At 44.3% G+C, this 26,921-nt stretch overlaps 1 protein-coding gene across 1 annotated transcript in view; it reads left to right on the forward strand.

Moving 5' to 3' along the window:
- Positions 1–16,434: 16,434 nt before the first annotated feature.
- The window catches only part of PDIA5 (protein disulfide isomerase family A member 5), a 119,004-nt gene continuing 108,517 nt past the window's right edge, over positions 16,435–26,921 (forward strand). The window contains exon 1 of the mRNA XM_037912015.2: positions 16,435–16,621. Within this exon, the coding sequence (XP_037767943.2) occupies positions 16,484–16,621 (138 nt within the window). The 5' untranslated portion in view covers positions 16,435–16,483. The remainder of the gene's footprint in view (positions 16,622–26,921) is intronic.

The raw sequence follows: 26,921 nt of genomic DNA on the forward strand, positions 1-26,921 counted from the left end.
GCAGAATAGAGGGCAGTGTTATTTTAACTATCTATGGATATATCTACACTACATCTATGAGTGAGCCTCCCAGCCCAGGTCCAAAGACTCATGCTAGCACTCTAAAAATAGCTGTGTGTAGACTGTGCTTCAATATGGCGGCTTGGGCTGGGGTTCTCAAGCTCACCACCCCACTGGATTCAGAGCTTGAGCTCCATCCCGAGCTGCAATGTCCACACAGCCATTTTTAGAGTGCTCGTGTAAGCCCCGCTAGCACAAGGCTGTGGGCCCAGCCTGGGAAGGTTGCACCCAGCTGCAGTACAGACATGTCCTACATGGCCCCCATCACCATTATAACTGAGTTCCTTCACAGTCATTAAAGGATTTTATCCTCCCTCCCACCCTGTGAAGAAGCAAACTGCTGTCCCCATTTTACAGATGGGGAACTGAGGCACTACATAGATTCAGTCTTGCCTAAGGTCATTGTTGCAGGAGCTCTGTGGCTGAGACAGAAATTGAATGCAGGGCTCCTGCGTCCCATTCTAGTGCCTACCCATTAGATCAACAGACAAAGGGGAAATGAGATAATATCTTTTATTGGACCAACTTCTGCTGGTGAAAGAGACAAGCTTTCGGGCTTACACAGAGCTCTTAGATCAGCTTTCCACCCATCCTTGGTGATGCATTAAAAGTAAAACTACCTTAAAACATTTTTAATGCTTCTGCAAATCACTAGAAAACAGACTTGACTGATAATAAATATAAATGCTTATGAAACATACAATAGTAAGTGCCTCAGTCTTTGTACTTACTTCAGTGGGCATTTTAATCTTGTTTAAGCAATTTTCTCAACAGGTGACTGAAAGACATAAATTATCTACAACTTGACAGCATACTTGACGTGCCATACTAGCTCAAACTATAGATGGTGTTTATATTACATATGAACATATTATACCTGCCTTTGGAGACTTAAGGAAAGAGACTATAATATTACTAACAGTAGGGCCACTTTAATGTTAAGGGGAGCTCAGACCCAAGACTTAAAAGAAAACAATAAAAACGAATGGAAAATTTTTGAGAATAAATATTTGGAAAAAATCTATACTAAACGTTTAAACTGACCCCTGAGATTCCTACTGTTATACCCCACACACATACAAAGACTGCTCTACCCATAGTCTAAAATTACTTTGATTTTAGACTGAGGGAAACAGTAACAATAAAGTACTGAAGTAAAGCTTCTGTGAAAAAAAACACTGTGTGGGTCTCCCTTGTGCTGCACAAAAGGTCTGCTGTCCTTAAAATCCTTAGAAATTTAAAGGTGTAGTACACAGAAAAAAAAGCATTAGAGGTCCATAGGTGCACGTAGCAAGCCTTCAGATAGATCAAACTCTCCCTTGCTTTGCCTTTGTTCCACTCCCATTGACTTCAGTGAGTTAATCAGGTGTATCAGGCCTATGACCTGATCTATTTTCCAGGTTTAAAAATAGTTTTAAAAAATGTGGAAACGGATAAAATAGGAATGTTTGCAATCCTTTAGATCCAGCCTGCACCCTTAAACAACTTCTGTTAGTGTGATTACAATCTCCTGCAGAATTTGTTAGCAGGATGCTCATAATAATAGATCTGTCTGCAGCTCTCAATGTTGGGTGCTCAGGACCTAGCAGGAGCAAAAAACTGACTTCAGTCACTCCCTTCAAACAGATCTCAGAGACTAGCTCTGTATAGCTGTTCCTCTTCCTCCAATGGCACTTGCACATTGAGTCCTGCAGGGGTCATTCCTGTCTCCTCTTCTTTTCCATCATGTACAGGAGACCTCTTGGAAAGGTCAGGAGGAGCTAAGGGCTACACAATACTGTCAATAGGTGGACAACAACCAGCTCTTGTATGTATCTCCTTCCAGCAGATGCAATCAGTGCTGCCTGTGAAACAGAAGCCCATGGACAAAAAACAGCTGGTCAAGCTGAAGCCAAGTACGAAAGAAATGTGATGTTGGTAGTAAGATGGAAAATTTTGAGAATTTAGGTAAGACAGTGACCTAACTCTTCAGTAAGGACATCTGCCCTCATTTTATCCAGGCAATGCAAAGCCTCGGGGTACAAGCACAGTCATCACTGCTCCTGGATTCACTGATAACGAGTGGCAGAAAAACTCACTTTCTTCCACCCTTGGCTTGCTAACAGGTGGCACCTATTCCTAGCCACACTGATGTCATCTCTAGACTACTAGAGGGGGGACTCCTTTTACCTGGGCTGAAAGTGAAGGCCACAATAAACTTGTGCAGGTTAAAAAAACAAAAACTAAAGTGCTCAAGTAAAGTGGTTAAACCTAGGAATGGTGGAGTGCACAGTCCTTTACACTCATATGCAATGTCACGCTAATTGTGTATTTAGCACTTGTATTTGTGGTGATAGGTCCATTACAAATGCTTGAGATAGATAGATAGGTGGTGGCGAGTGGTCTGAGCAGAGAACTTGGAGGCAAGATCTAATTTCCACTCTGATCCTCTCACTTTATGGCCTAGGGCAAATCATTTAACCTTTTTGCCTCCATATTCTGACCTGTGATCTGGAAACAATAATACTTTCTTCCTCAGAGAGGTGAATTAGTTAATGTATATAAAGTGTTTTGACAAGCCTTTTACAAGTGCTCTGTCTTGATATTCTGGACAGGCAAACCCCATAGCAATTTGCCACCAAATCAGAAATGGACAATAATGCCAAACAGACATAGCATGGAGCCTGTAATACTAGATAGCAGTGATGAGCTCATTAGAAACCCATAGCTAGACTGATTAGATAGATACCACTCTGAAGTTCTGTCCTGGAGAGAGACGATGTGTGATTTTGACTTCAGACAGATACCCAGTGTTATTGTCCTGTAAGTAATGACAATGTCAGTAGTCAAGGCCTGCAGCTAGCCAGTCTGGGAGCAGGGCCTGCAGCAGACCCAGTCTCCAGGCAACCTAAGAAGCACAGCTGGCCTGTAGTAGGCTGCCCAACTGGCTACATTGCCTGATTGGTTGGAAGAGTCAACAGACCAGCTCGTAAGCCCAGCAGCAGCAGCAGTTCAGTGGCTGCTCACAGTCTTTGCCCATGGCTGCAGTAGCTCTTGTGCATGCTTGTTCCCAGCCTTTCTCCTGCTTTGTTCCAGCACTGGACCCTGCCCTCCCCCTGCCTTGCCTGACTCCAGGTAACCCAGTTCTGAGCCTCGGCCCCAACTCCTGACTCTGGCTGTGACCCTTGGCTCTGGCCTCTGACTCCGGTTCTGACCCTGGGCTCTGACTCCTGGCTACCTATGCATGTTCCAGCCTAATGCCTGCTGCAACCACTAGGTACAACCGCCCATGTCCTGGTCACCAACAGCTTGAGCAGCCCAGAACACAAACAATAAGGACGTTAGAGCTGACACAGCAAGCATGAATCCTACAAAACCCAGTCTCTCTCTGATGGAGATAGTGGGCACCCTATAGACCTTGCAGGCCCAGGTTTCCCCCTTTAGGCACAGAATGCAGCCCTGCAAACTCCAACTGCACCATCTTCATCTTCAGCCCCCAGTCCCCACAAGCCAAAGCTTCCACTGCCTGACAAATGCGATGGGTTCCTAAATCAGTTTTGGCTCCTATTTCTGCTATGCCTACAGTGGTACCCCACTGACCAAGCTTGAGTAAGTCTGATTATCAGCCTACTTCCCGGGGAGGCCCTGGCTTGGGCGTCTCTGCTCCGGGGAAAATCAAACCCACTTCTGGGACAATTTGAAGACTTCATTTGAGCTATGGCAGTGATCTTCAATGACCCAAGTCATGAGCATATGGACAAAGCCACACTTCAGGTGTTGTGGCAGGGACGCTAGCCCGTTGCTGAATATGCAGGGAAGTTCTGATCCTTGGTAGTAGACACTGAGTGGAACAAGGCCACCCAGTATTAACAGTTCCAGTTTGGCCTAAACGATGATATTAAAGATGAACTGGCAAGGGTGAAATCCCCATCCGGCCTGGATGCCTTAGTTGACCTATGCATCAAGATTGATGACTGCCTGACTGAACACCTCCTGGAAAATGCCTTCTGCTAACACAGGTTACCGACAGGCATTGTATTGGACTGGGGTCCCTAGTTCATCTCCTGATTCTGGTGGGAATTTCTCAGACTCCTTGGCATCGAGTCCCTCACCTGATTTGCCTGTCACCCATAGACATGAGCACACAGAGAGGGTCAATCAAATCTGGGAGCAGTATCTTCATGGTTTTTTGAGCTACCACCAGGATGACCAGCTTGCCGTGCTTGTGCTATGCCAAATTCGCATTTAGTAATTCAATCCATGTCTTGACCCAACAGAGCCCATTCTTTGCAAACTATGGCTTTCACCCCCACTTCCACCCAGACTTGCCCATGAGCTCCTCAGGACCAGCCAGCATGGATTTAGACTCCTACATACACCAGGTGCACTCTTGTAGTCCACCAAAAAAAGCTCAAGGAACTCTTTTAGTCCACCCAAAAAATGTATAAAGCACCATGCAGACCAAGACCATCAGGCTGCCCCCGATCTGGCTGTAGGGGACAAGGTGCGTCTTTCTGCCCAGAACCTTTGATCAAGCCACCCATCCACGAAACTATACTATCTGTCATGGCTTGCGTCGTGGGCAGCCAGATCTAGTGGTCACAGCCAGAGTCCACATTCATGAGACAGGAGTAGAGTGTCATCTGGGTCAGGATAACAGGGAATCAGAAGCAGGAGACAAATTTGAGATCAGAACCATGAGTTGGGAACCAGAGTCATGCTGGGGCAGGATGCCAGGTAGATAGCTGCCTTCCTTCCTGTCAGGGAGAAAATCTGTTTCTCTCCCTTTGGTGGGTCACAGACTTTAAAGTACAATATTAGTGAGTATCCATAATTCCTTAGAGTTAATACATACATTTCCCAAAGATATTAATCCCCAGTGTGTCACCAATTCGCATATGATACCCATTTTAGATGCAGATTATGACAGTAAATTGGAGTATACTGGGCTGGTCAAGTCAGTTGAAACTCACCACTACATACCAGGGAGTCCCTTGCCATCTGGCAGTGGGGTGCTCTTAGGGTTACATCTTCGCTCTGGATATCTGATCCTGGTGCTAACCCTGGGCTCTGACTCCTGGCTACAGATGCCTGCTCCAACCACAAAACCTGACTGTCCATGTCCCAGTCACTGACAGACCATTTCTTCTCATGCAGGTTAAAAAGAAAAACACAGTACAGATTATCCAACTGAGAAAGAAAAGCTGCAGGAACCACATGAATGTTCTCTGTGATATTTCACTGTGCGGGTGTGAGAATTACAGTCATCAAGACATTGCCAAACTGGATTTTTTGTATAATCTTTCTGAATTGCTGTTTGGAATAACACATCTTGTACAAAGCTTTTCTTTTTCATTCTTTTTTCCCCACTATTGCTGTGAGTATTTCTTCTTTTCTTTTCACTGTGATTTTTTTAAAAAGCACCACTGTCACAAAAGCAATGGCACACCAGGATTCTACCCCTTTCTGCAGCAATGGCAGCATATCCTGCACGGTGCTGACCTACCTCAGCAAACTGTCATATTAAGGTTACTTTTGCATTGCCTAAAATATTACTGGTGACAATGATATAAAGCATTAGGAGATGTAACAATTTTCGACATTAAAGAGTCAAAAGAGAAAGTCGCACTGTCATAAAGAGCTTGGGAACCCAAGTGAGAATGGAGGACTGGATGGGTCAGGTCAATTGTGTACCTACCTCTTTCAGCTCTCGGTTATCAGTCTGAAAGTGAACTAGTTTGTCAGTGAGTGGAAGTTGCTACTAGCAGACGGCTGTTCAGTGACTTACTTGGTTGGGGGCGGGGGCAGGCTGACTCCATTTCCTAAAGGGCAGTTGCCAGTTCACCATATACACCACCACTGGAACCATTGCCTTCCTCCTTGTTGGCAGTCCCAGAAGAGTGGTCAAGAATTGTATGGGCAAGGATGCAAGTGGACATGGAAATGAACAGCATCTGCCATGAGTGTGCTTGGGGTACAGGAATGTTTGTACTAGCCCCTTTCACTCTGAAGTGAAAATTTGCCTTCCTTCTCTTTGACTTTTGTAGGTCTCTGCCCAGCCATGTTTTGTCCCCAACCCAACCTTTCCTGCCTGAAAAAATTGTCTACTGGCCAACTAGCTTCCTCCTGCAGCTCTTGTTCTAGGGATGGGTTCCCAGAATTCAGGGGATTTCCAGCCAGGTTGCTTGTTCATGCAATGGAAATCCTCTTGGCAATCCCATCACATATGGCTCTTTCAAAGGTTGCCTATCTACCTTGTGCCGAAAGTCACTTTTGGTGATCCCTGGATCCCCCCAAATAAGGAGTCATGGGGACATTAGTGGAATAGCATGGGGTAGTTCATACTGCTGTTACATTGTCCTGTGTGTAAGCAGGGTCTGAATGAACTCTCCCCTGACAGCTAGTTGGGGATGGGGAGAGACTTCAGGAACAAACTGTATTTACATGAACACACCTATTTTGCGCAGGTATCTAGCAGACAGGAGCTGTGGAGCTCCAAGTGATCAGCTTTGGTTGGTGTTGGGTTACAAATCACTTTTGAATGCAGGGGTAGTGAAATGTTGTTATCAGTGTTGTTATCTTAATTGTATGAATAAAGGGGGGCAGAACTGTGCTTAACCTGTCCCTCAGCTGAAAGGACCTCATTAAGCCAGGGGCTCGAATGCCAGACCCCTGTGAAAGTAAGAGGGGTGGGGATAGATGTCTCAGCCAAAAGGTGGGGACTCTCCCTGAGGGTCCCTTGTCTGGTTTAACCTATTCTTCCCCAAAGTTCAAAGATAGAGCTCAATAGGCTTCATTAGGAGCCTTTTTGTTATTTTAAATGCTCAATCAGAGCTGAAATCACTTGTGGTGGGATCATGTTTCTGCCCAGCCTGCTAAGAGCTAAAAATCACTAAGAGGTGACAAACACTGAGAAACTGATCTGCAGAGATCACAGCAGAGAGGCAGGTGGCAGCAGAAGGTGACAGCAGAAGGACGGCCAGCGGGAGTGACAAGCGGCTGGCGAGGCGGCCAGCCAGCACAAGTACTCGGATGGCGGAGCAAGCTAGCTGCCTTCTTTCCTGGGTGGCAGGTGAATTCACACAGATGTACCTCTGAATCTGGGTCCTCACTGACCAAGGGCAACCACTGTGAGTGGGGTATGGTGAGGGAGCAAAGAAGGGCACAGAAAAAGAACTTTTGGTTGTAGACCTAAAGAGCATGAGGCAGAAGACACTGCCCCACGCACTCTGGGGTGGGTGTCCTGCTCACAGTTTTATGATTATAAATTCTGCTTGTGGCATTTTCCCTAATTAATGTTGGGTGACTTCCCTCCTTTCATTAAAAGTTTCCTTTCTACACTCAGACTCTGTGCTTGCGAGTGGGGAAGTATTGCCTCTCAGAGGCTCTCAGGGTGATGTGTAATTTTCCCAGGTTATTGTGTGGGGGCTCAAGCCAGTTTCTGTGTTGTATTGTTGAAAAGGAACCCCTAGATATTGAACCCGGTCCTGGGTGCTGCTGGCTCCACCTGGCAGAAGGGTTACATGTGGATAAATACAAGGCTTCAGTCTCCATTTGCAACCACGTAGCACAGCAATGGGAGCTATGGACCTACTAAACTAAATACCGTAACTCCTCACTTAAAGCCGTCCCGGTTAACGTTGTTTCATTGTTACATTGCTGATCAATTAGAGAACATGCTCGTTTAACGTTGCGCAATGCTCCCTTATAACGTTGTATGGCAGCCGCCTGCTTTGTCCACTGCTTGCAAAAAAAGCAGCCCATTGGAGCTAGCTGGTGGGGGCTTGGAACCAGGGTGGACCGGCGGCAGCCCCCCATCAGCTCCCCTAAGTTTCCTGTGTGGCAACCACCCAGCAGGCTATCAATTGCTGGGCAGTTCAGCTGTCCCTCCCCGCTCTGCCATGTGCTGCTCCTGCCCTCTGCTTTGGAACTGCTCCTGGGAGCCTCCTGCTTGCTGTGCGCAGAGGGGGTGGGGGCTAATGTCAGGGTGTCCCCCTCACCCTCTGCTCTTGCCCCCCGCTCCTTTGCCCCATCTCCACAGAGCAGGGCGGGGACACGACTGGGCTCAGGATGGAGGGAGCTTTCTTGCAGCAGCTGCTGTCTCCACTTGATGATCTACTTAAAAAGGCAGTGTACTTACAGTGGGGTCAGCATACTTAAAGGGGCAATGCACGTCTCTCTCTCTCACGCACATACGGTGTGTGTGTCTGTCTCTCTCTGCCATGCAGTCTCCCCTCCCTCCATTTGTGCTGCCTTGTAGAGTGTGAGGCTACATTAACAACAATGTGTTAACCCTTGAGGGCTCAGCCAGTGCTAGTTCATCATTTAGCAGTTAAGGCATTCCCTGGGAAATATCCCACCCTCTTCCATGCTCTGACTCCACCACCTCAACCAAGCTTCACAGTCGTCATTGCAGTGTACAGTATTAAACTGTTTGTTTAAAACATATATTGTGTATGTGTGTGTGTGTGTGTGTGTGTGTGTGTATCTATCTAGTCTTTTGTCTGGCAAAAAAAATTTCCCTGGAACCTACCCCCCATTACATTAATTCTTAGGGGGAAATTGGCTTCACTTAGCATCGTTTTGCTTAAAGTATCATTTTTTAGGAACATAACTACAACGTTAAGCAAGGAGTTACTGTACCTAGATAAGCAGAAAGATGGTGGGCAAAAAGGCAGATGTGGGCTGCACCAATCACCAGCCGAAAGGAATCCAAGAGGGACCAATGTTTAGGGAAAGTGGTGCCAATTCAGTTGACTCAGGTACAAAGAAATCATTAGAATTTCTTTGTAACCTTTGATTTAGGTGTAATGGGTCTGTTAAACTAATGTACTGTGCAATAGGTTGCCTGAATCAAACAATTTTTTGAATGATGTGCAAAACAGGTCCTGAGCATTTATAACATAAAAGATTCCACGCACTTCTCATAAGAGTTGGTGCCAAATTTCCTTTGCTATTTCAACCAGATAATACATTTCTTCACTTTCTCCTGACACCAGTGTTCCATTTCTAATAATGCAACAGGGGAATACTGGAACCCTGCATGTCAGTGACCCAGCTGCTTTATTTACACACATACACCAGTCTTGGAACAGAGACCGTCACTGACAGAATGCATGCAATCTCCTATTCCACAAGTTTCAATCCACACACCAACGTCCAGTTCCCTAGGAAGCTGCCCTGTCCCAAGAACTTCTCCAAATATAAAAAATAAGATTGAGAGCAAACTGCTATCTGCCACACTTCTCACATAAGACCACTACAGCTTTTCTTCAAAGACTTAAAGTTTGCTCACATGCTAGGAAAAAGAATTTGTAAGACTATATATAACTATGCTGCCTGTTGGCTCCTCCCATAACAATATTCTTCTTCGCTTTCTGCCTTACACGGTTGGGAATATTGCTGTGCACTGCTAAATGTCTTCCACATTCTGTTATGGAAGGTGGCAGCATTTCAGTGGTGGGTCAATGAACTACAGATAATCATGTGTGGAAGAAGTTATTAGTTAAGAAAAACCCATGGATAACAGATGAAAGTGTGGATGAAAGAAGAAAAATAAAAGCACAAAGATCAACAACAGAAAAAGAGGAATACCAAAGACTAAATAAAATGATAAAGCATAAAATGCAGATTTACAAAGTCTGAATGAGAAATGCAAAAAAGTTAAACAGTTGGATAAAGAGAACAAAGTGAGATGTGTCACAAGATACGAGACTTTAATTACAGAAGAAAGTCGATCAATATGACCCTTAAGAACAAAAATGGACAATATTTGACAGACCCTAAAAACAAGAATGAGAGATGGTGAGATTATACCCAGGAACTATATGGTGATGATAAGCCTGAAAAATCTAAAGTAGAGATCAGTCAGGTAACTCCAGTGTCACAAACCCATGTGCTGTGCCTCAGTTTCTCCTTCTAGCTATATAAGTAACTCCCATATCAGGTTTTGCCTCCAAGATTCCCTTACCGAAGACAGACTTTATTTATCAGTAACCAATAAGCTAACATGAAGAGATAGTCCAAAGCTTCAGTTTCAGGTACTCAAGTCGTCATCTACTTGCCTCTTGTCTTCAGTAAGATGCCAGCAGCCACTCTTGTCTCAAACTCACCCAGGCTTTCTGACTCACAGGAACCAGGGAACCAGGCTCAAACTGTAGGCTTCTCCTCTCTAGGGGCAGACACCAGCCTTCTTCCTGGACTTACTGAAGGAGTCTCCCAATGTCTTCCTCAGCCAGGGGCTCTGAGAGGTCTCTTGGGGATCTTACTGTTGACCCTACCCCTCCTTCAGGGCTTGTTCCCCCTCCTGCAGCATCTGCCAGCCTTACCTGAAGAGAGCTCCCTTTCCCTAAGGCAACTTTTACTATTTTACTATTCTTTTACTATTCTAGCAGCCTCCTAACTCAGTGGTTCCAATTCTAATTAGCTAAGGATCACCACCTGGATCATCTGATTGCTCCCAGGTACAGCCCCCCCAGGCCATCACGGGCCAGGTAGATCCTATTTCTCCTGCAGGACCATTGGGACTATTGCACCCACCAATAATGGATGAGGAAATCATGGCCGTAATAAGAAGACTTTTGAATGGAAAAGCACTAGGTTGTGATGGAATACCGGCTGAATTGTTAAGAAGCATACGAGATGAAGACTTGAAAGCCCTGTCAGAGATAATGAAGAATATGTTTGAGACAGAATTACCAGAAGATTTTACAACCTCACTGTGTATTCAAATCCCCTGAAAGAACAATGTGATGGACTGTAAATACTACGGAACAACCAGCATAGAATTGCATGCCTTTAAGATATTTTTGTGAGTTGTTCAAGACTGATAAGGAAATAAATGAACAACTTTACAGCTTCAGATGTGGAAAGGGCATGATAAATGCCATTATGAACTTGAAGCTCATATTAGAAAGATCCATTGAAATGGGGAAATCAGTATATTTGCATTTCATTGGTTTTCAAAAAGCATTTGACAGAATCTACTACTACAGATTACTCAATATATTAAGATCTGTAGGGACTGATGGATATGAACTCTGAGTATTAAAACAATTATACTGGAATCAGAGGATGACTATAATGGGAGATGAAAATGACAAGCTAGTAAAAATCAAGAGAAGAGTGATACGAGGTTGCATAATGTCACCATCTCTATTCAACATTTATAGTGAGTGTTTGATCAGTTGAAGAAACAGAGAAAAGGTATTAAAATGTATGAAAAATGGGTGAATAATGTTCACTATGCAGGTGGCACAGTGCTGTTGGCTGATTCAGAAGAAGGTCTGATGAAGTTAGTGGAGATTCTAGATGAACAGGCAAAGAATATGGGCTACAGTTGTATGTGGACGAGACAAAAACTATGGTGGTTGGCAGGGAGCCTGGGTAAAGGTGCAAGATTTCAGTGAATGACTCAGCCATACAGCAAGTAACAAATTATTGTTGCTTAGGAAGCGTTACAGAGGATGGAAGTTCAGATCCTGAAGTCAGCCCTAGAATAGCAAAAGTGAAAGAGATGTTCTGGAAGAATAAACATCTGATGGGAAGAGACATACATCTGAAAACTAAATTCTAATTCTTAAAAACTTATATTTTGTCTGTGTTAAATTATGGCTGTGAAACATGAACATTCAAACAATAAATAATAAAGAAACTACAATTCTTCATATGATGCTGTTAAAGAAGAATTCTGAAAATATCATGGATGGACCGTGTAACCAATGAAAAATATTGCAGATTATTGAAACTCAGCAAACACTTGTTAGAAATCTTAGGAAAAGAGAGATTCGATTTGCGGAGCACATTAGGTTCAACGGGTGATGCATAGTTATGGGCACTGGAAGGGAACATAGATGGAAAAAGAACACAAGACAGAAAAAGATCTTGGATGGACTATGTGATATCCTGGGTGGATCAAAAGGACTATTCAACCACAAAGAGATTATCAGAGGATCGTAAAGAAAGGGCTACCATGGTTCAAACCTCTAGTAATAGAGGCGCCACAGAAAAGAAGTAAATGAACTCTTTATATAGTTTGCATGTATCAACTTATTACACCTTTGCAAGCTTTTATGATAAAGCCATAACATAAATGTAAATCCTAACTATGCTAATATCTTAACCTCTTTTGCAAGAAGTGGAATTTGCTAGCTTTGCAAAAGGAGAACACTAGATTGTAAATTCATTATTATTAAAATAATAATAGTAGCAATAATAATAATAATAATTAATAATGCTCTTAAAGCACTGTACAAAGGAAAGTGTCATTATCCCCCCTTTTACAGATGAAGAAACTGAGCACGGAAAAGTGAAGTGACTTGCCTAAGGTCACCCAGCAGGGACTGGGTGGTTAGGGCAAGGACTGTCTTTGAGCTATGTCTGTGTACATGTGACTGTATCTGAATGTTACAGCAATATAAATAATTATAGTAATAATAACTTTCCCTACATAGGTTTCTACTTTACATTATTAGCTTCCTAACGGTGAGAAGAGTTGATTTCAGTGGCTTTGATCACCACTTGAAGTGATCAGTCAGCTGTATGGATCTGCAAATTACTTCCCAGAATTTGTCTCCGATTAGTGGTGATGGGTTTTCCTCTCACGTCGGTTGTAAGCATCAGACTGTGAGTGATGTCTTTGATTTCCTTTGATATTTCCAAGGGAAGTAAAAATGTCACGCCTTCCCACTTGGCTGTAGGTAAAAAACTGCGCTGTTTGTGGAGGGCTAATGAGAGTCAATTATAACCTGTGTGACCTCTTTGGACATTAAGATTCCTAGCAGGGCTCCCTGTCCTTGTTTGCTAGATAGAGAGCTAGCTCTCTGTTTATGCCTGAGCTGGAAAATGCCCAGGAGATTTTTCTAATCTGGATGAAGTGGTCATTCAGCCTTAAAGATCAAAATGAGGGTTTCACAAACTGATACTAGCATTTATTTATTAGCAGTTTTAGATTGTCACCAGCACATGAGGACATTCAGAGATGGCTGTAGGATTTTGGGGGCACCTAGTGACATTATTCTTTGGGGTTGAGGGTCCCATTTCCTAACTCACTACCCCCTCAATCCCCAACCCACCTTTTCTATTTCCGCTTGCCTTTACTTATTCTCCCCTGCTCTTTGTTGTAAAACTAGGCAGCGCTAGCAAAGACTTCCCACAGTGGAGAATAGGGTAAGGGTGAGAGCTGAGGACCAGGGTAGAGCCACCCAGAATATGGTGGTGGTGGGAGTGGGGCAGATTGCATGGATTAAGATAAACATTGTGGGGAGGGGGTTGAGGTACAAGAGGCAACGTTCCAGATAACATCTGAGAGCTGTAAATAGGGACATTTGAAAAACAAAGATACACCATTTAACGCCATTGAAATACACTGGACAAGAGTAGCCCTTTATTATTATTATAGAGAAAGTATTATTATTCCCATTTTACAGATGGGGACCTGAGGCACAGAGAAGTTAAATATTTTGCCTAAACTCACACATGACTCTGGGTAGAGCCAGGAACTGAACCCAGATCTGCTAAGTCACAGGCTTCTAAGTCATAGGTGTAGAGACTTAATAACAAAACATCCTTCTTTTTGTATAGGTGCCAAATGGAAAAAGGATCAACATAGTTACTGAAAACTGGGGCCTGTCCCTCCTTAAAGAGGGCCAGTTAGCATGGGAAGGGGTTACATAAGAGTTCTGGATATGCATTGCTGAGTGGATCCCCCTCACACTGCACTGCCCAGGGGAAGGAATTGAGATGTGGCACAGCTCCAAATTTCTGCAGCTCCCCAGTACCCTCCTACCTGAGAGAAGGCTGGAGTGGCGCAGACATTTGGAGATGTGCATGTCTCAACTCCTTTCCCTGGGCAGTGTAGTCTGAGGAGGCTCCACACAGTTTTTGGTGGGCAGTAATGCCAACCTCAAGATCAAAAATCATGCCTTGGACCTCCCGCCCCCGAAAGAGATCAGAAATAATTACATTGGCCCCAAAAGGACGAGATTTTTATAAAAAGATTATCTTGTGTTTTTTTTGGCTGTCTTTTGAACTCCTTCTACCCATTTCCAATGTGTGTAGCAATTAGAGAGCTCACTCTCCCAAAGGTATTGGGTAAGGTGATTTTGGTCTCTCATCCCTGCGTCTGCCTGTTCTCTGACCAGCAATTAATCCTGTCCCCCACTCCTCTCATCAGTTCAGCCCCCCATCAGCCCAGCCCCTTCAGTTCAGACCCCACTGCCACAGCCTCCAAATCAGTTCAGCACCACCTCTGCTCCTCCTAGGTTAGAATTACGTAAGTTCAGGCTATGCCATGAGTCCATCAGTGGCGGCTATTAGCCAAGATGATCAGGGATGCAACCCCATGCTGTGGGTGTCCCTAGCCTCTGATTGCCAGAAGCTGGGAATGGATGGATCACTCAATGATTGCCTTTCCTGTTAATTCCCTCTGAAACATCTTGCATTGGCCACTATCGGAAGACAGGATACTGGGTTAGATGGACAATTGGTTTGACCCAGTATGGCCATTCTTATGTTCATCTCCTTCGTTCCAGGACTAGGATGGCTGCAGCGGGGTCCCCTCTCCAGGCTGGGGGGGTGCAGCTTGAGGGGCTTTTTGGCTCTCTCTGCCCCTTCCAGGTTGGGTGCTGGGGAGAAGCAGAAGCACCATCCTGTCTGTGTTTCTCACAGGAGGAGAGAGAGTGAAGCTGCACAGGGTTGCTGGGTTCTTTGATCCCTAGAACGGTGAGCGGAAGGGAGAGACTCTGCCAGCTTCCAGCAAGGCTGAACTTTGTGAGGGGGCTGGAGCCTCTTGTGTCATCGCCAGACGAGCTCCAGAACCCTCCGAAGTTCCACCACTGTGAACAGGTCGCACACATTGGCAGCACCTCCCTATTCTCCCCCTTATCCCATGTCTAACCCTGTTCCCTGATCTCCCTACCAAGGCAGGGGGACAACTGCACAGGGCAGAGGTGGGGTAGGATAACTCCACTGTAACGCAACAGCCCAGGATGGGCAGGCAGTTGCAGGGATTGAACCCAGGACCTCTAGATCTAACACCATGAGCATCTACTGTCTTTGCTAAGAGATCTTGTCCTGCAGGCTAAGGCTGTAGCAGACTCATCATCCTTTGTATGTGGCACTGCTGAGGGGGACAAAGCACCACATGGTGTGGGAGCAGGCTACGTCATCACCGGTGGCCAAACAGGAAGGGGAACCCTCTGTGCACCAGCCTAGGGGAGTGGGGGCGCGGAGGGGGGAGATGATCTGGCCGATTCCAATGCTGCCAGTCCTCACGATTTTGTAGAACTGTAGGCCAAGGCCAGAGCCAGTCTGCTGATGTCCAAGCAGCTCCAGCGGTTCCGCTCTGCTTGGGGTAAAACTCTCTGATAATTGCTTTCCTCACCGCCCCATCTCCTGGGGAAGAGCTGCCCATCACAGCTGCTACAGGAAGCAGGTAGAGCTCTGCCACCCTCATCACCCTTCCCTTGCCCTGTCAGGAATGAACACCATTGTCACAGGAGAGGAGGAGGGAGCAGAAAGAGCCCCCCATGCTGAGCTGCTCCCCCAACCCCTGCTACGAGCAATGGGTCAGTCTGCTGCCTGCTCCCCTCTCACCACCTGGCTTGGGAAGTGGGGCTGAGAAGAACCTGTGGAGCTGCAGGATGGGGGAGGGGAGGCTGGGGGGGCAGAATTGATTTGTGGCAGAATCACTTGCTGGGCAGGTGTGGAGCTGGGGAGGGGAGGGCAACAGGGAATTAATTAATCAGCACGTTGGGGAGAAGCTGGAAGCGCTGTGCCATCAGGCAGCCAGCCCCCGAGAGCTCCTGCAATGGAGGCCTAAATCACTGAACTCCATCCATTTGGGGGCCTTGGCAGCACTGATTCTGTCTCCCTCTTTGTCTCGCACACGTGGGCGGGGGGTGGGGGGAGGGTTCAAAAATCAAACCAGACCAGAAACCACAATATGATCTATCATCAGGGCTAACCTCTTGCAGCAGGGCTGGCGGGGCCGGGGGTGTCGGATTCATGATTTTTGATCATTTGGGGTTTGGCCGTACAACTGCATGGTCCCACCTCTGGGCAGAGCCCCTCAGCTGATGGGCTCAGGCCCCCTGGGGATATCCCAGGACTTGCAACGAGCCTGATCTCCGACATGAGCTGCCTGTGTTTGTGGCTGGGTGGGGTGTGGGGGACCTGACCCTTCCTAGGTGGGCGGGGGGGAACCCCTGCTGCAATGGGTCTGGGGGACAGCACAGCACCCCTCTGACTGTGCACAGGCTTTCTGAAGACCGAGCACCCAGGGTCAAGTAATTGCACTGGGGGGCGGTGCTGCTGCTCTCTCCCCTTTCGCCTTCCCACGCGCCTCGCAGCCAGGGCCAGGGCAAAACTACAACCCCCAGCATGCCTCTCGCCCCTCTTCCCCGCGCCTCCGCTCCCCGGCAGCGGGATTCCCCACGGACTGCGCATGCGTCGCCAGACGTGGCAGCCGCCGGCCCCGGCAGCAGCAGCCGCGGGAGCAGGAGCAGCCGCGGGGGGCGGTGGCGCTGGCGCTGGCTGGGCACCGCGCGCGCTCGCAGGGACAATGCTGCTGCTCGGACTCCTGGTGAGTACCGGGGGGGGGTGTCCGGGGGGAGCCGGCGTGGGGTGGGGGCGCAGCGGGGAGCCGGGGCGTGTGCCGCGCTCGCTGTCAAGTTGCCTGGGCAGTTCTGGCAGCCGCTGCTGAAGTTGAAGTTCTCCGGGAGCCTGCAGGCGAGTCCCGAGCTGCGCCTTCTGGGGCAGCCGCTGGCCGGCTGCTGGGGCTGGGCTTGCAGCCGCCCGCTGCCAAGGTGCGGGCGCTGGCGTTTCGAGCCGACTGCGGAAAGCACACGCCTGCCTGGAGCCTTTCCCCCAGAGGAACCCTTTCAGGGTTCCTGCGTGCATGCTGTGTGTAGACTGGGCTGTGTGAGGGTTATGTAACACGCCAGGGTGGCACTCTGACATGCATCCTGTGTGGTGTTGCAATACGTGAGGGCGTCCAGTCCAGCTGCAAGTGCAGAAAGTGTTGCTGATGGGGGAAGAGGCGGGGGTATGTCAGATCTGCTGCAAAAGGGGCAGAGTTGGGTTAAGCTTTGGGCGGCATGTACATGTGTATATCTTGCAGCAGGTTTGACATACCCCAGCGTTTTCCCCCTCAGGAACACTTTCTGCACTTGGGGAGGATACGCTGAAACATTGCAATATCACATTGGGTGCATCTGAGGCTGGCACCCTGGAATATTATATAATCATTATAGAACAGACTATACAAATATATTTATATTTAATGATCCTTTCAGGTTTTAAAGGTGTGTAGTCTTAAGGGATCCTTTGAAATGTTTTATAAAATAAGGCTGTAATGCTGCAGGGACATCCAACTCTCAGGGCAAATGTGCTATTAGATGGAGGAGGCATTGGCATTTCAAACCTGCTGCAAAATGGGTTTAACTTTGTGCTAAGTAAATGCATTTTTAAAGAAATGTCCTTTAGATTCTGTAGGTATGTTTGTATATGTCATATAAATATAAAATAACTAGAGAATGTGTAAATATTGCAACACTGTAGGGTATTCCATGTAGAAAAAATTCTCCTTGAGGAGACTGCTGACCCTGAGGCAATTAACTTTGACATTTTGTGTCACACGTGGCTTTACTCCAGGGTACTTGGCCCCTTTTGACTTTGCCAGTTGCTGATATGAACTTTGAATTGTTTCTCTGTTTTTCCTTTGGGGCTTTATTTTCAGAACAGGATGATTTTCTTTCTTCATTTTGTTTCCTTTCACCTATTTTTTTCATCACCTAATGTTTTTAGAAGGTGGGGTGAATACATTTCCATTCTGCCAATGAAATAATCGATACATATTTCTTTAATAATAGCGGCTCTCATTTTATAATGGTGAAGGGAATATTTCTGTGATCAATATTACATATTAGATTCCTTTCTTTTTTTCAGTTGATCAGTTCACATAGTAACTAATTAGAAACAAAAGTTCCTGCATGATGAAGTGTGTCTTCTGTTGAAATTCCTTTTAAGGAGATCTGATTTGGTGGCATAGAAATTTTATGATTTAAAAGAGGCAATCAAAAATGAACATTACCACTGAAAATGGATTTATTAAAGATGTGTCTATATAGTTACTTTCTATAGCTTTTTCCGTGATGTTTGTATGTGTGTGCTCAGATTAAAGATATCTAAAACAATGTGGAAATCTTAAACTTTAACTGGGCACTGGGAGAAAAATTGTATGACAACACATCCAGGAATATCTAGGCACATTACATTTAAATTATACGAAAGAGAATAGCAAAATAATGCTGTTTCATACCTTAGACTCGTAGGCCTGCAAAAAGATGCTTTTAAAACTGATTCTTTGAAAGTTTAGTATTAATATGTAAAAAGATTGGTTAACATGAATACTTTCATTCACTCCTTTGTTTAACTGTTTTGGTGGAAATATATTTCTTTCCTTTCTCTTTACAAAAAAGTTAATAATTAATGACAAACTATGTTTGTTTTCTCATTCACACACAATCCAAAATACATGGCAGAAATACAACTATATGAAGCAAGTGGCAGAATTGCTAGTATTTTTACGACATGGGGATTGCCCCCATTGCATTGGAAATTAAAACATAATGTTGGAGTTGCCGTTCTAGGACAGAACTATTGGCCCATCTAGACTAATCTCTTGCCTCTGACGGTGGCCTAGATAGCCGTTGGTTCAAAGGATGATGGAAAAGAACTACACGTTCTGCACAGCTGGTTGCATGTACCTGAAGCACAGAGGTCACTAGCATTTGTAGCTGTGTAAGCGTTTAATTGAAGTGAAGCTGAACCGTGGAGCTAAAATCTTCCTAAAATTTGAAGATGTCTTGATTCAAGGTTTTGTACCAGGCTCCTCTTTAGTGTGTGAAGTTTGTCTCAATAGTAACTGTGGTAGTGAAAGTCCCAGGTTGATTGTACAATTTGGACCGAGATTATGCCAGTGGAGTTACACCAGTGATGAGTTTGATCCTAGGTCTTTAAAAATAGATGCAAGAATTTTTATTTATTTCCCCTTTTTTCTCATCTTATCAGACTGGAGATCATTATACCATTCTCTTTCTATATGTAGACCTCTGCCATAATTCCTCTTCTCTTTTCCAGACAAAATAATCTTAAATCTTTTAAATCTCTCTTTGTGTAGAACTCTTTGACTCTAAAATTCTTGTTGCCTTTCTCTGGATCTTTTTTATTACAGTCATGTCCTTTTTGAGATCAGATGAGCAAAAGTGAATGTGGTATTCTAAGTGAAATTACATGGTGCCATTGTAATTTTTCCACATTATTCTCACTCTCCTTCTTAATTTACCCCAGCGCTTTGAGTAGATGTCTTAATTGAGCTGTTGATTATACTGATGCTTTACCCATCAGTGTGTACAATTTAAATTTTCTTCTGATTTTCGTTATCTTGAATTTGAAGGTGTTCTCTTGAAATTTTACTTCAAGATTAAACAAGAATAAATTTTACTGTATCAAGACCATAGGCTAAATCTGTGATTCACTTTATGCACTCACTGATTTACCATAAAGTTAAACATATGCATGAGACTTTGTAGGGTCAGGGTCTTAGTCTTGATTTTAGTGAAGGTAGTGTTAACTAGTAGTTAGAGCAGAAGATAAGGAATCAGGAGACCATTTCCAGGCCTGACTTGCTCTGTTACCTTGAACTGGTAATGAAGGTCCTGATTTTTGTAAGTAACCTCAATTTTTGGGTGTGGACTACTGATATTTTTCCAGAATTGCTGAGCACCTGCAGCTCTCTTTGATGTCAGCTGGCATTGTGGGGTGCTCGGCATTTCTAAAATTCTGAGCTGGGTGCCCCAAATTAGAGGCTACTTTTGAAAATCTAGATTTTAACCTCTTTCTGGCTCAGGTTCCCCATCTGTAAAATGGAGATGGTTTACGTACCGTTGTAAAGCACTTTATGGTCCTCTAAAGAAAAGCACTAAAAAGCAAACGATTATTCTTAATACAATGAATTCTATCAGGAAAGTTACTGCAATCTGAGTTATTTGTAAAGTCTTCCTTACGGATATCCAAGTAATATGATGATCAAGTTGTGTGCAACCACATAGTGCTGTGGTATATATACTTTTATGAGATGCTTCCCTTTTCAGTATATCAAGTGGTTGATTAAACCTTGTACTTCAGGGCAAAAATTGGTGATTGTAGGAGTCAGGAAGGCATCTTCCTTCAATGCACAATATTGCACAACTGATAAGGTGGAAAGTGCACCTTCTTGTGGTACATAAGGTATACCATTGCCAGAGGCAGGATAATTACTGCTTCTATAGCATTCCACATCTCTGGAGTGCTTTGCAAACATTGGCTAACCCTCACAACATCCTTTGGAGGTAGGTGACTGAATACTGTTGACACCATTTTACTGATAGGGAAACTGAGCTCAGACAGTTTCACTTTCCTGAAGACATTCTACACATAGGTGACAGGGTCAGGATTAGAATTCAGGGGCTCCTGGTTCCCAGACCATTTCTGAGTCTATCAGAGTAGACTACAGTGTCTGAGTTGGTGTGGCAAGTACTCGTGTGTGTCAGAGGGACACTGCAGACTGCCAAGTCCTCCACTTCAGACCCCCTTATAAATACAGATATGTATGTGTCCATTTTGTCCTTGCCTCACCTCAAAATGTTTATTTAAAAAAGCTATCCCCTGGGTAAAATCTCAGATATCCCTCCAGAACCAAACCTCAACTCCTGAATTGGTTTTGGTTCACAGGCGTACGCTTGATGATACTGATATAGAGTGAGATCCTGTTTCCATTGAAGTCAATGGGAAAACTCCCACTGACTTCAATGAGGCCAGGCTTTCACCTGTAGCGTCAAAAGTGAGCACTCAATTTTACAAAGTCCTGTCCAGAGGAGCTTATGGTTTACATATATGACCTATAGATGATGGATGGGAAGAAGTAAAAGCAAGTGATTGAATTGGGGTAATTAGCAAATGTCTTGTGATTGGAGGATTAGACTGGGACTTGGGAGACCCTTTCCGTTCCTGGCAGTGCTGCTGGCCAGTTGTCACCTTGAGCAACTCCTTTTATTTCTCTGTGACTCAGTTTCTCCATCTGTAAAATGGGGTGTAATGATAATGAGTTCCTTTTATCGAGTGGTTTGAGGGCTACGGATGAAAAACTCAGTATATGAGTTATTCTCAGTTGCAAGATTTTTTGTTTCTTTTTTGCTTATGCTTTTTTGGGTTAGGGCTAGGCTTGTAAGGACTCTGGCAGTCAGCTACAATATTATGACACAACAGGCCACTGAAACTAGTATGGAGCTGTAAATTTCAATATCCTGGTAGCTAATGGGAGCAGAACTGATAGTGTGAACGGAGGGACAGTGTGATATGTGCACCTGCAGAACAAAGATGACAGAGCTAATCTCAATTTTGGCAGTTTTAATGCAATGTGCTATCTTTGATTACGTTGATATGACTTTAATACCTGCTCTGGATAGGTAAGAGATTTCTTTTATTTAAAGATGCAGCATAGTGTGATCATGCCCTCATGATCTACGTATTTCTGAGGGCTCATCGTGGCTCTGACACGGCCTCCCTCTGGCCATAGTCAAATCACTTAACCTCTCTGTGAATGTTACTCCAGCTGTTAAATTAAGATAATACTCCTTATCAACATGGCAGGAGTGTTATGAGGATTGAGCAGGTAATGTTTTGTCTAATGCTTTGACAAAGTAAAGCATTATGTAAGTGCCAAGTATTATTAGAGTTCATCCCCCGAAGTGGGGTGTGATTTCTTTCTTTGGTGGTCTCACATATCGAATAAATGATACTCTTTACACTTCCTCAAAACTACTGTCTAGCAAGGGATAATATGTCACACACTCTTTTTCTCATGCCCTTAATTTTTGAAATTACACAAATGTGTTCATTCATAAATTGATATCTGGGACAAATATTAAACAGAATGTCAATAAAATGTTGCACCAATGCTGGACTTGATGAGAAATTGAACTTTACACTCATAACAAGGAGAAAATTCTTTGTCAGCATCGGTAATTGTCAGTATTAGTCATTTGTTAATTAGTAAATAGTTGTGCAGGTTTTCCTTCACTAAGCATTTTAAAACCAGTGATATGCAGTATAATTAATGGGTTACACAGAGCTTGAAACAACTGTTAGGACAAACTATATATTATGCCTGTAGTTTAAGTACTGTGCAGAACAATAGGCGCTAGTCAAATTTTCACATCACCATGGTATTTTTCACTATCCTCTTAACTTAGAATGGTGAATTCTGCAAATCCCATGTTACCTTCAATGCAGTTTATAGTGTTCGTTATTTTAAGGGTATGTCTACACTGCCATTTGAGGTATGACTGCAGCATAGGTAGGCATACCTAATCTAGCAGTGAAAATACCGCGGCCTGGGCTAGCACTGCAATAGGTACTGGGCTAGCACTGCAATGTGTACCCGGGGTCCCTGACAGCCTTGTACAGTCTACCCTAAAACCTGTGCTGCTGTATCTTCACTGCTATTTTTAGCTGAGGTAGCATGGGAATTGTAACCCATGCTGTAGTCACACCTCTGATTGCAGTGTAGACGTACCCTAACTTTAGAGTAAAACATAAATACCATGATGTTATCACTGTGTCACCTCTTCTGTTCGATGAAGGAAGAAATTACATTTGTCCTTTTTGTTACTATGCATCATAACTGAAAATGCATCAGTGCTTTTATCAGTGCGTTGTTCCTTAAAAGGCTAGAGGTAAGGATTAATTATTCTCTTTATAATTTGGATCAGTAAAGTGCCACGGCTTGTACTTCTCAAGAAAAATGAACATAAACAAGTAGAAAAGTCAGATGGGATTTGCAATCCTAATTCCACATTAGTTGAGACTTCTTCCTTTTTTTATGTACATTGTCAGTACCACAGTGGTTAAGAAAAGGTACCGACGGGTACCATAGATGCTGTTTATATTTTTATTTTGCACATTAATAAACTGGAGATTTACTTATGACCACTAAAATCTGAGGCCAAAATGTTTTCCTTTCTTTGTTGCAAATATGAAGAACTCAGCAGTTTTCTTGAAGCATTCAGAATTCAGAGTTCTAAATACCGTCGTGTAACAGAGGGGAACCCCATTCTTTATGATCTGATTTGATTAAAATGTTTCTTCAGCTATTTTAGATATTAATCATAAACAAAAATGGGGGACTGTCCGACTTATCACTTTCTGTCTCACAAGACATTTGTTACAAATGGCTCAGTGATCAAGGTAGCGCCATCCTGAATGTAGATAGTGGTAACGAAAAGGGGTGTGTGTGGGTGGAAAGAAAGCAATTATTGCACAAGGTCAAAAGCAGTTTACATGATGAGCTAGGAAGATAAAAAGCCTATTAACAATTGTTTTTTCTCTTAAACAAAGGGGTATACATTTTCCAGAGTGGCTACTTAATATGGGTGATGCAAGTTTTGATGTGCCCAACATGAGACAATCTAAAGGGACCTAGTGTTCGGATAGTGCTGCCTGCCTGCTATCTGAAAATCAGCTCTCTTTGTGGTGTTTCTCATTGGACACCTAAAATCACTAGTCACGCTTGAAAATGTAGGTCTACATAAGTTGTTGGGACATCACACAGATATAAAAAAAAAAAAGACCAGGAAAATTAATTTTAGATGTTTTTGTGAATTCTTAATATATAGCTTTTGCTGATTATTATAAAAAAATGTATAATAATATAGTGTACGTTACAGTAGCTTACTCCATGCTGTGGTTTCTGTTAAATCCTGTTGTAAAAGATGTCTCTGATTCATGATTATAATGCCTTCATACATGCACCTGGCACAGCTTATTCCAAGTCTGCCAGCAATTGCATTTAAGAAAAATAAAATTAAAAACGTGTATGAGAGGAGGGAAAACAATAGTCATGAGCGAATATTTCAATTTGTCTAGACGGAGGAGGGGAAATCCTTTTCAGTGTTGGCAGTATGTGACTACTTAAAAGTTGTGGAAGATCCAAGAGAACTAACTTTTAAAGAAAGTTGCAAATACAGCATAAAGCACTGCCATGGGATTTGCTATAGGAATTGGTATGAAAAGGCTGGACAAAGCCAGTCTGGCTAGAAGGATTACCTGCTCTTTCCCATGTCACCCTGGCAAGTGAAAGACCTCTTTTGGGTTGTCCTGCCTGGAATTTGTGTTGCTTCTCTTGTAAAGAAATCAGATAACTTATTTAAAGTCCATAATCTCCATAACTGTGGTAGAATTTCGAGGGAGTCTTGATGTCCTTCTAAACACTGATTAGGAGAATTATGTAAAATGGATTTCTTGTCAGGCAAAGCCTATTTCATACACAGGATGATTTAATATTCTTATTTACAGTGACTAACTGCTGGTGTACCAAAATGAGGATGCTTGAGAGGGTGACTATGCTAAAATGGGGAGTCCCTGTCAAAGATGAGTTGCAGGAGAGTTGGTGTTGTCATCAGTTGAGTTAGGGGAGTCTGGAGAAGTCATTACATACAGGCAGACCATGATTTCATGGCAGGACACTAGGACCTCCTGGTACTTGTATTAGAACCAAAATTGCTTTCATGGTCCCAAAAAATACATATTGCCGCGGGTGAGACTTTCAAAGGTAGGTGTATGCAATAGCACACATCTGTTTTATGCATGCAAATACCCATTGTGCAAGTAGAAATCAGATATTTGTACACACACTTGGCCAGTTAGGTGCCGTTTTGGCTGTGTGTCTGTGCAAATATCTAAGTCACACAGATATGTTTGGTTATGAATAAGGCTGCGAGTTTGTCACAGAGGTCACGGAAGTCACAGATTTCATGACTTTCCGGGACCTCTGTGATTTCTGCAGCGGCTGGTCGCTGGCCCAGGGACTGCCTGAGGGCCAGCTGCACCGGCCACTGCTGAGACAGTCTCGGGCCACTGCGCGCAACCCCCCGCCAGCAGCAGCAGCAAGAGTTTGGGTGGCGGAGGGGGGTCAGGGCTGGGGGTTGGGGCACGGGACGGGGTGAGGGCTCTGGGCAGCGCTTACCTTGGCGCGGCTCCCTAGAAGCGATGACATCCCTCAGCTCGTAGGTGAAGGTATGGCCAGGCAGCTCTGCATGCTGCCTCTGCCTGCAAGCACCGCCCCCGCAGCTCCCATTGGCTGCGGTTCCTGGCCAATGGGAGCTGCAGAGCTGGTGTTTGGGGTAGAGGCAGTGCGCAGAGCTGCCTGGCCACGCCTCCGCCTAGGAGCTGTGGGTGGGTGATGTCACCACTTCCCTGGAGGTGCAGAGCCAGGTAGGGAGTCTGCCAGCCCCACCAACTGCCCCCCCACCCTAGCACCAGCAGGGGTCCTGGGCTGCCCGCCGCCCCCCGTGCCCCCCCAGCACAAGTGGGGGTCCCAGGCAGTGTGGCTCCTCCCCCCCAAGATTTAGCCAGGGATATATAGAATAAGTCAGGGACTGGTCGTGGGCCGTGAATTTTTGTTTACTTCCCCTGTCCATGACTTTTACTAAAAGTACCTGTGACTAAAACGAAGTCTTAGTTATAAATACATAAGTTAAACGTGTGCAAATGCATGCATAGACTTTCACGCTCCTAATACTGGAAGTCAGGGCCTACGTTATTACAAATTTAGGAGAGTGTTCTCCTAACAATGGTAACTCTTTGACAGTGTTCGTTTTTTGTTTTGCTTCATATGATGCATCAAAGTTAAACTGTGTTCCACTGTTGGGTAGTAAATGTGCCTCGTTCATTTGCATTGTTTAGCACAAAAGTTGACTTCAAAGTTTGAACATCACTGTGTGTTCAGTGTAATTGTGTGAAATGCCCTGTTGCTTTTGTGAGCTGTTGTGGGGTTAGTTGTATAAGTTAAACCACGTACCCAGTCATAGTGCTACATTTTTTTGAGTCATAGTCAATATGGATAACCGGGTTTAAATAAGAAAAAAAGCATTCTGAGAGTTGTTTAAATAGCATTGTCTTTTGTTGTTGCAAAACCAGCTTAGTAGCCTTATACGAGCTTGAATACACTCTTACCTCTCTTTGAATTGCCGATGCTTTGGAGATAACATGATTTAAGGAATGACAATGTTCTTCAAATGTTCATTTGTGCTGAAGGTGACTTACAGACAATTTCTTACATACCTGCCCCTGGGGCCAGTGACAGTGGATTTTTAGGAGTTCCTGAAAACCCAATTGTCACTTGAGCAACAACTCTTATTATAGTGGGGCAGTAGGTTGAGATAAACTTACTGTTTAACAGCTGATTCTTCTAATAAGCCCTGTAAGCTAAGTGGAAAGACTTAAATATATATCTTGATGTGGTGGTCAGGTAGAGAGTAAAACACTGCAGCTGAATCTCATAATCTTGTAACGTCCTGTATTCAAATACGAACAACACGTATCTTAACACTCACAACTTGTTCAGAGTACTGTACAGGACTTTTTACACGATCTAGCTCGGATACTATTATGATGAGGGCACTGTAAAAATCTAGATAGAATGCCAGTATTTATAGAAATAAATCCAGATCCTGGAGACAGGGCGTGGGTTAAACAGAGTGGAACTAAGATCTGCCACCTCAGGGCGCTTCCCCACTCAGAATCCTAAAGGCAGGTGGTCCTGAGACATCTTCATGTCATAGTGCCTTTCCTTGAAGGCCTCCACCAAATTTTCCTGCTGCTGATGTGCACAGTGCCACAGCTGTTGTCTGCATTATCATAGAGCCTAAGAGCCCAACTCTTTTTTGCTAAGCTCTGTACAACACAGAACAAAAAGACAATCCCTGGCCAGAGAGCTTGTGATCTTAGAAAATTGTTGGCTTGACCCCACTTTTTCCTGATATCTTTAGAGAGAAGGCACTTCT

The sequence above is a fragment of the Chelonia mydas genome, chromosome 11 (assembly GCF_015237465.2).
Source record: "Chelonia mydas isolate rCheMyd1 chromosome 11, rCheMyd1.pri.v2, whole genome shotgun sequence".
NCBI lineage: Eukaryota > Metazoa > Chordata > Testudines > Cheloniidae > Chelonia > Chelonia mydas.